Genomic DNA, 8,862 nt, shown 5'->3' with positions numbered 1-8,862 from the left:
AACTTAATAAAAAAAAATAGACTTGCCAGCCTGTTCAACACAATTCTCTCTCTCTCTCTCTCTCTCTCTCTCTCTCTCTCTCTCTCTCTCTCTCTCTCTCTCTGCGGCAACAGACGAACACCTGATTCAGACAGACAGACAGACCATAGCGACCAGTTATCCGTAAGACTAATCGTAACATAAAAAAGAATGGAAAGTCGGTGCTACTATAGCGTGAGGTCTACCGCCATATGTCGCCTACCCAGGCGGAGGGTGAGGTCTACCACGCGACAAGCTTGGACCTTCCGCAACTAAATGCCATGGGGTACCAGCATTCTACAGTGAACCACCAGCAATATTATGTAGATCCAGCGACAGGAGCACACACACAGGCAATTGAGCGATCGTGGTTGGACGCTAAAACGATGATTCTGAAGAGATTAATGCGAGGTGTTGGTCGTCAGCTGTTCCAGTCTCATTTTGATTATTTTTGCTGGAGGTGATGAGAAAAAATTCCAATGATCTATTTGTGTCTTTCTTAGAAGATGTACGAAGTGTGTACCGCTAGGATAAATGTATGGAAATATATGATTAACATGTTTTATTTTTACATTTATTCTTTTTTTAATGTAATTAGAAATCCAATTATCTATTTAAGTCATTTCTAAGATATGTATAAATAAGTGTTTATTGCTTAAACAAATGTATGAAATGTGTTTAATCTATGAGGGACGAATAATTTAGCAGTAGACCGATAACAAGTTTATTTTTACCTTTATTCCTTTTTTTAATGTAATTAGAAATCCAATTATCTTTTTAAGTCATTTCTAAGATATGTTTAAATTAGGTGTTTATTGTTTTGTATCGGTAGAATAAATATGGAAATATATGATAACATGTTTATTTTTACCTTTATTAATTTTTTTTCAATATAATCAAAATTCCAATTATCATTTTAAGACATTTCTAAAATATGTTTAAATTGAGTGTTTATTGCTTAAACAAATGTATGAAATGTGTTTTATCTATGAGGGACGAATAATTCAGCGGTAGACCTCACGCTATAGTGCTAACGGGAGGTAGACCTCACGCTATAGTGTGGTAGACCTCACGCTATAGTAGCACCGGAAAGTCCCTATGAGCTAATCTCATACCACTGAAATGAAGTTAAGATCTCTCTCTCTCTCTCTCTCTCTCTCTCTCTCTCTCTCTCTCTCCTCTCTCTCTCTCTCCTCCTCTCTCTGTTTCACGCGAATTTAAACTCTTGGTATTAGAAATTAATACATTATCTTGTTACCCGCTCGATTTGCTGAGCAACTGAAAATCCTTATATTTATGATGCTATATTTGCATGGCCTCCTCGAGGTAACTCCTACCCCATATACCACTACGGACGACCACCTCGAGGTAATCCATACCCCCAAATAACCCCTCGGCCGACCTCATCGAGGTAATCCCTACCCATATTACTCTTTCGACCATCTCATCGAGGTAATTCATATCCTGAGACGACTTAATTGAGGTAATCTCTACCCTCATATAACACCTCGGAGGACCTCGTCGAGGTAATCCATACCCTATATAACACCTCGGACGACCTCCTCGAGGTAATCCATACCCTCTATACCCCCACGGACTACCTGATGAGGCAATGCCTAACTAAAATCCTCTTATGATGGTATTTTAGCATGGCCTCCTCTTATAACCTCATCGAGGTGATTCTTACCCCCAACCAGTGTGGAGGGAGGGGGCGGGAGGAGTCATTCAATGGATATCACCCTCCTTTATCTCTTAATCTCCCCTTCCACCCCCTTTAAACGTTTCACTCTCCCCCCTTACCCTCCCCAGACGTCCCCTTGGGTCAGGGGTCCGACAAAGTGTATAGGGGCCAGGACCGGGACCTGATAGGGGCCTTCCTTTTAAATCGGAGATGATGCCCCCATATTATGGGAACTCCCTGGGGTGAAGGGGTGTATAGGAGGGCAGCCCTCCCCCCCTCCCATCGAATCCTTTAGGGGATTGCATTAAAGGATCCGTTAGGAGGATCATGGGTGTGGGAAACAAGACGGCAAGGTGGGGTTAGCTCCAGTGGGGTTTGGATGGGGTAGGAGTGGTTCCCCCAGAGTATTGGGGTAGGGGTAGGGGTGTGGGTTTACTTAACAAGGCCTAGATGTACAAATGAGAGAGAGAGAGAGAGAGAGAGGATGGAGAGAGAGAGAGAGAGAGAGAGAGATAAATTGCTGCTTATGATTTTTATTATTTATGCCTTTTTGAAAAATGCATTTTGGATTATTAATTTCGCTTGTATTATCCCCACCTTTATTATTGAATTAATTTTGTACCATATATTAGTGGTTTTTTAAACAAAGGCTCAACTCCAACAAATGCTTTTCCTACTTCCATATAGGTGTGAGTTGACTTCTCTCTTCTCTGTGTGCTTGCTTCGAGAGAGAGAGAGAGAGAGAGAGAGAGAGAGAGAGAGAGAGAGAGAGAGAGAGAGTGAGTACCGTTAGCGATCTGTTTTGCGATAACACAGCAGCCCGAACTTCGCTCAGACCTTCGTTCGTATAGTCTTTTTTTTAAGCTCGATTTGGGAATCTCATTTTTCACTATAGCGAGAATTCAAGGGTTTTGACTTCGTTGGCAAACTTGGCATTTTCAAGCATTTTTTTTCCCTTTTTTTTTTTTTTTTTTTTTGCTTATGAGAGAGGGTTGTTCTTCTGATTGCCATGAAAGTGGTTGTCTACTACCCGTCGAGAGAGAGAGAGAGAGAAGAGAGAGAGAGAGAGAGAGAGAGAGAGAGAGAGAGAAGCTCTCTAGCGGAGAGCGTTGGAGTTACTGGTTGGTCCGCCATGTTGTTTAGCTCGGGGCAATTGGTGATGAATGCGAGGATCTCTCTCTCTCTCTCTCTCTCTCTCTCTCTCTCTCTCCTCTCTCTCTCTCGGTCGTCTCGAGCCAGTGGACTTGCCTCTGCGCTACGAATACCATCGCACGTCGTGTCGCTCCTGGATTTTGCCTTCCTATTGCGTGGATATATAGTATATAACAGTAGATGGATGAAATCCTCGTGTGGATGATCATGTGGAGTGCGGGTGACAGACGCGTCCCAGTGAGCGGCATTGAATCGAAGTGATGGGACCGTTCGATATCAGGTGTTTTTTACCTTGGAAAAATGAGAATTGTGCATCGCTCGTCCTAAGATGGCGGGACCGGTCAGCCCCGGACTAGCCGGGAGTATGGCGCTCTCATGAAAATAAGAGGACGCCCTTTTTTTTTTATATCTGGCGGTTGCATGCCAAAATGAAACGCAATCTCTGGTGCTTGAGCCTGGCAGCTCTGCTATGGGCTGCTGCATCTGCTGTCAACGTAGGGCCGCCCGATTACCACAGTCCGGATGACTGCCAGGTCACCTCGCTGGAAGGGACCGACCTTGTGGCCCTCCTGTGTCGACTCCGGAGAATCAACAGCGAACTTGACACGACCAATTTCAGCAACATTCCACCCCGGAACACCGCCAGGCTTAAGATCGAGTGCAGCGACGTGCTGTTCTTCCAGAGTGCTCTGCAGAACAAGAGTTTCGTGAAGCTCAGGGAGCTGCAGGAACTTGATATCGAGTATTGCAAGATCGGCGAGGTGCCCCGAGAGGCATTTCTCGGTCTCACGAACCTGAAGAATCTGACGTTGCGGACCTACAACACGGATTGGTCTGCCATGGCTCTGAAGATCGCCAGCGAGGCCTTTAAAGACCAAAGGAATTTGGAGAGGCTGGATTTGGGAGATAACAACATCTGGACGCTCCCGCCCGTCCTCCTCTGTGATCTGGAAAACCTGAAAATGCTTAGTCTGTCCAGGAATAAACTACAGGACATCACTGTGCTTAGCTTCAGTCAAGCAGAAGCTATTTGCGCCCCAAGCTTACGTTTTTTGGATTTGTCCTTCAACCACCTGGTGCATGTGCCTGCTTATGCCTTTGCGGCGTTGAAGGTCCTCCAGACGCTGAATATGAGTCTGAATGGGATCAGCAATCTGGAAGACAAAGCCCTTTTTGGGATGTACTCTCTCGAAGTGTTGGATCTGTCGGGCAACCTCTTGACCGCCCTTCCCCCGGAATTATTCCAGGAAAATAAAAGGTTAACGAAATTGTACATTCGGAACAATTCCGTGAGCGTGCTTGCGCCCGGCCTCTTCTCGGGCCTTAGTTTGCTCTTGGAGTTGGAGCTGTCGGACAATAAGCTGAAGAATACGTGGGTGAACTCGGAAACGTTCACTGATTTGCTACGGCTCGCTAGTTTGGACCTATCGAACAATCTCATTACGAGACTGGACGCTGCGACCTTCCGTAACCTGACCAACTTGCAAGTGTTGAAATTGCAGCAGAATATGATCGATAGCATTTCGGACAACACGTTCCGCGGCCTTTTTCGGCTGCACACGTTAATCTTGACCGATAACAGGCTGAAAGTGATTAACGATAAGGCCTTCAGAGGGCTTATCGAGTTGCGGGTGTTGAGGCTAGACAACAACGAAGTGTTCAGCATTGATAGCAACGCCCTTCAGAACTCGACCGGTTTGCAAGAGCTGCAAATCAGCCAGAACCACTTGCAAGACGTTCCCATCCTCCTCAAGAGTCTGACCACTCTGAAGACCCTCGACTTGAGTGGCAATCACGTGAGTGTCCTGAGTAATAACTCCTTCGTCGGGTTGCATAATGTTAGTGTCCTAAAACTCGCAGCGAATGAGATCGACAATATAACTAAAAATGTCTTTGTGAATTTACCTTCTTTGCAAGTGCTTGATTTAGCCAGAAATAATATACATTCTATTGAAAATGGTGCTTTCGAAAATAACAAGCTTTTGGAGGCTGTCAGACTAGACGATAATGTATTAGCGAGTGTGAAGGGTTTATTTTCTTCGTTGCAAAATCTCCAGTGGCTTAATTTATCTAAGAATCATCTTACCATGTTCGATTACGACTTCATCCCGAGGGGGCTTAAGTACTTAGATTTGCGAGAGAATTACATTAGCGAATTGGGAAATCATTACGAAATTGAAAGTCAATTGCATTTGAAAATAATCGACGCAAGTAACAATAGACTGACTGACATTAGTTCGAGTTCAGTGCCCGATAGTGTGGAAATCCTATTTTTAAACAATAACCAAATCCATCGTGTCCAACCGTACGCTTTCTTCAAGAAAAAGAACCTCACCCGAGTCGACCTTTACGGGAATAGGATAAAAAATATAGAGCAAAATGCTCTTCGAATCTCCACGGACACCTCCCGTGACCTGCCCATATTTTACCTGGGCAAGAACCCCTTCGAGTGTGACTGCAAGATGCAGTGGTTGCAAAACATCAACAGCATCGTGGAGACACGACAACACCCGACCGTCGGGGACCTGGACGAGATAAATTGCAAGCTAATGAACAAAAAAGGCGTTGTTCGTCTCCTCGAGGCGGAGAAGCTGCAGTTCCTCTGCGAATATGACTCCCACTGCTTCTCCGTCTGCCACTGCTGCGACTTCGACGCGTGCGACTGCGAGATGACCTGTCCCTCCAACTGCACCTGCTTCCATGACGAGTCGTGGGCGGCCAATATCGTCGACTGCTCCTCTGCCGGTTATGACCTGGTGCCGGAGCGGATCCCGATGGACTCCTCCGAGGTTTACCTTGATGGGAATGATCTCGAGGCGTTGTCCAGTCACACATTTATCGGACGAAAAAATATGAAAGTCCTTTATATCAACGACAGCAAGGTCGAAGTCATCCACAACAGGACTTTCAATGGTTTGAAATTGCTGGAAGTCCTCTATTTGCACGACAATCTCATCAGAGAGCTGAAGGGCTTCGAATTCGAACACCTGGCACACCTGCGCGAGCTACACCTGCAAAACAACCAGTTGGTGTCGGTGCACAACACGACGTTCCTGTCCCTCGTCTCTCTCACCGTCTTGAGAATCGACGGCAACAAGCTGAAAGTGTTTCCTGTGAACATGTTGAGGAACAACCACCTCCTTCACACCTTGCACCTCGGGAATAATCCCTGGACTTGCGACTGCGCCGATCTGGGCAAGATCCAGACTTGGATCTCTGGCGTTGCCGTTGCCCTGCGGGACACCGAAAAGGTCACCTGTGCCCTTAATGGGTCGGCGGAAGTCGTGGCACAGGTGTCGAGCTTCAACTACTCGTCTTGCAACAACGAGACAGAAATGACGACGACCATTCGTCACGAGGCCTATCTGGATTACGTCTTCCTCCCCACCATCACCCTCGGAGCCTTCGCCGTCCTCCTGACGATCACCTTGGTCATCTTCTGCAACAGGAATCGCATGAGGGTGTGGGTGTACGCCAAGTACGGCGTGCGGCTCTTCTACAGGAGCGAGTACGAGGGGGACACCGACAAAGCCTTCGACGCCTTCGTCAGCTACAGCTCCAAGGACGAGGTGTTCGTCACCCAGATCCTGGCGCCGGAACTCGAGCGAGGGAGCCCCGCTTACAAGCTGTGCCTCCACTACAGGGACTTCCCCGTCGGAGCCTTTATCACGGATACCATCCTCAGCGCCGTGGAGACCAGCAAGAGAACGATCCTTATCCTGTCGGAGAATTTCATCAAATCCGAATGGTGTCGCTTCGAGTTCCGGTCGGCCCATCACGAGGTCTTGAAGGACCGTCGGAGGCGCCTCATCGTCATCCTGTTGGGAGACGTCCCCCAGAGGGACCTGGATCCCGACATTCGTCTTTATCTGAAGACAAACACTTACCTGAAGTGGGGCGACACCCATTTCTGGGAGAAACTGAAATTCGCTATGCCCGATGCTCAGCCCCCCACCAGGAACCACCAGTTGCACGCCCTGGCCTCGCAGCAACAACAGCAGCAGCAGGTGCAACAGACGTCACAGCTGCAGCAGACGCCACAGCTGCAGCAAACAGGAGTTCCTCGCGCTGTGCCTTTGCATATGTAGATGCAATAATAAGACAGCTGGGAAAAAGGCTGAAAAAAAACAAACGCATTTTTGTATAAATAGTCACACGTATCATCATTGTATGTATCATCATAATTATCCTATTATATGGAATTCATTACAAACGCGCTTTGATCATTTTGTTAAGAATAACTGTTCTTTTGTTTTTCTCTTGGTTGGCTGATGAGAAGCCGAAAGTGAGCAGTGTCGTCTAATTAATCATTTAGCCAATTCTTGGAATGATGGTATTCCAATGTGGATCTTTTGAGTCATTCCACTGTGGATCTGTGAGTCATTCCAATGTGGTCTTATGACTCCAAGTCTCGGGGCGTAGTGTCCTAGGAATGACATGTGTTCGAATTCATTACGCTAATGTCATCTTTGCTTCCGTCATTCTGCAGTGTTTTAAGAAATGGATAATAAAGAAAAGAAATATAAATTGCCGTAGATATTCAAGTTAATATTTTTTATTATCGCCATAATTATTCATATTTAAAATGTCTTAAGATTTTTATTGATAATTATGTAATTGAAATTTATGGTAAATGTTTGAGTGTAAATTTGTTCATGAAATTTGAATAAGCTTTTTTATTTGAGCAATAACTACTTTTATATTTTTGTTTTGTTTTGTGTTCAAGTACTTGTTTCATTTTTGTTTTGCATTGCAAAAATTACTTACAAATATGATTGTGGAAAGTACTGTCATATAAGTGTTTATATGGTGAAGATTACTTGAAAGATTGTGAACAAGTAGTGATATATTGTGCAATTACCATATATGCGTATATATACATACATGTGTATGTATATACAAAACACTGATATCTAATGACGTTGAGGCATTTTTTGCTGTAAATGAGAAGGGCTTCCTATGTGTATTATTCTTTTTTTGATTATTTTCTTATGTAAATAGTCTATGATAGTGTTGTTTGCTCTTTTTTTGTACTGCCATGGTCTTATGTGCTTGTTTTTATTATTTCTGTTATTGCTTGTCTAGTCAACCGAAATATTATTGTAATTATTATTATTATTATTGTAATTGTCCAAGCGGTATGTGATACATGAAGTTAAAATAATGTTAAAGATAATTTTTAATGCGATGCCAAATTGTCATTGTGATATAAAAAAGCTTCAAAGTAATAATTACTTTTTTTATATCAAGGAATTATAATATTCATATCCCTTTAAGCATTCCCATACAGAAGTCTACATCAATTTTGCTGAAATGTTCGAGAATATTTTCCACAGAAACGTTTTAAAATTTTTAAAATTGCCAACACCATTTAAGTACCAAATATTTTAATAGTTTTTTTTTATGTATGTCAACGCCATCATCTTTCAATATAACAAACAAACCCTCATATATATTAAAAGCTTTGAGACAACTTTTTGTTTACAGTTCTTTCATTTTTAGCATTTTTTTCGGTTTAGTTTTTTTTTTCTTTTTTGGAAAAATCAATATCCACGAATTGTCCGTCAGAAGATTTATTTTATAGATTATAAATATCGATCTGTGATGTAATGATCTTTATGTAGATATATTTATGAGTGTATTTATCTTTCATGGTAAGTTTAGAGAGAGAGAGGGAGAGAGAGAGAAAGGAAAGAAGTTTAAACTAAGGCTTGAGAAATATTTCTATCCACCCCAATAATAAAAGGCAATTTTCAATATATATTTATTAATATGTGTTTATATGTCTCCAATGAGGTGAATTTTTTTTTAAAGATGCATTTGTTTACAAAAAACTATGGTGTTCCATATAATGTTTTTATTATTAATTGCTGTTAGGGATCTTATTTGCTTTTAAAGGCAGTTTTTTTATACTGAAGCTGGTGTTTTTTTTAATATCTATCTGTTTGTTTGTTTGTCTTCGATAAGGTGGTAATTTTATTTTTCTTTTTGAAAGTGAATCAAGATTTTGC

At 43.0% G+C, this 8,862-nt stretch overlaps 1 protein-coding gene across 1 annotated transcript; it reads left to right on the top strand.

The window, feature by feature from the left end:
* Positions 1-2,955: 2,955 nt before the first annotated feature.
* Positions 2,956-7,381, top strand: Tollo (Toll-like receptor Tollo). Its single transcript, XM_068352966.1, has one exon. It carries the CDS (start codon positions 3,280-3,282, stop codon positions 6,937-6,939), a length of 3,660 nt encoding a protein of 1,219 aa, XP_068209067.1. The 5' UTR covers positions 2,956-3,279; the 3' UTR covers positions 6,940-7,381.
* Positions 7,382-8,862: the final 1,481 nt, after the last annotated feature.

The sequence above is a fragment of the Palaemon carinicauda genome, chromosome 29, assembly GCF_036898095.1.
Source record: "Palaemon carinicauda isolate YSFRI2023 chromosome 29, ASM3689809v2, whole genome shotgun sequence".
Taxonomy (NCBI): Eukaryota; Metazoa; Arthropoda; class Malacostraca; order Decapoda; family Palaemonidae; genus Palaemon; species Palaemon carinicauda.
This window is presented reverse-complemented; position numbering and strand designations above follow the sequence as displayed.

Coding starts and splice junctions, on each gene's coding strand:
- Tollo (XM_068352966.1), top strand. CDS start 3,280: ATGAAACGCAATCTCTGGTGCTTGAGCCTGGCAGCTCTGCTATGGGCT.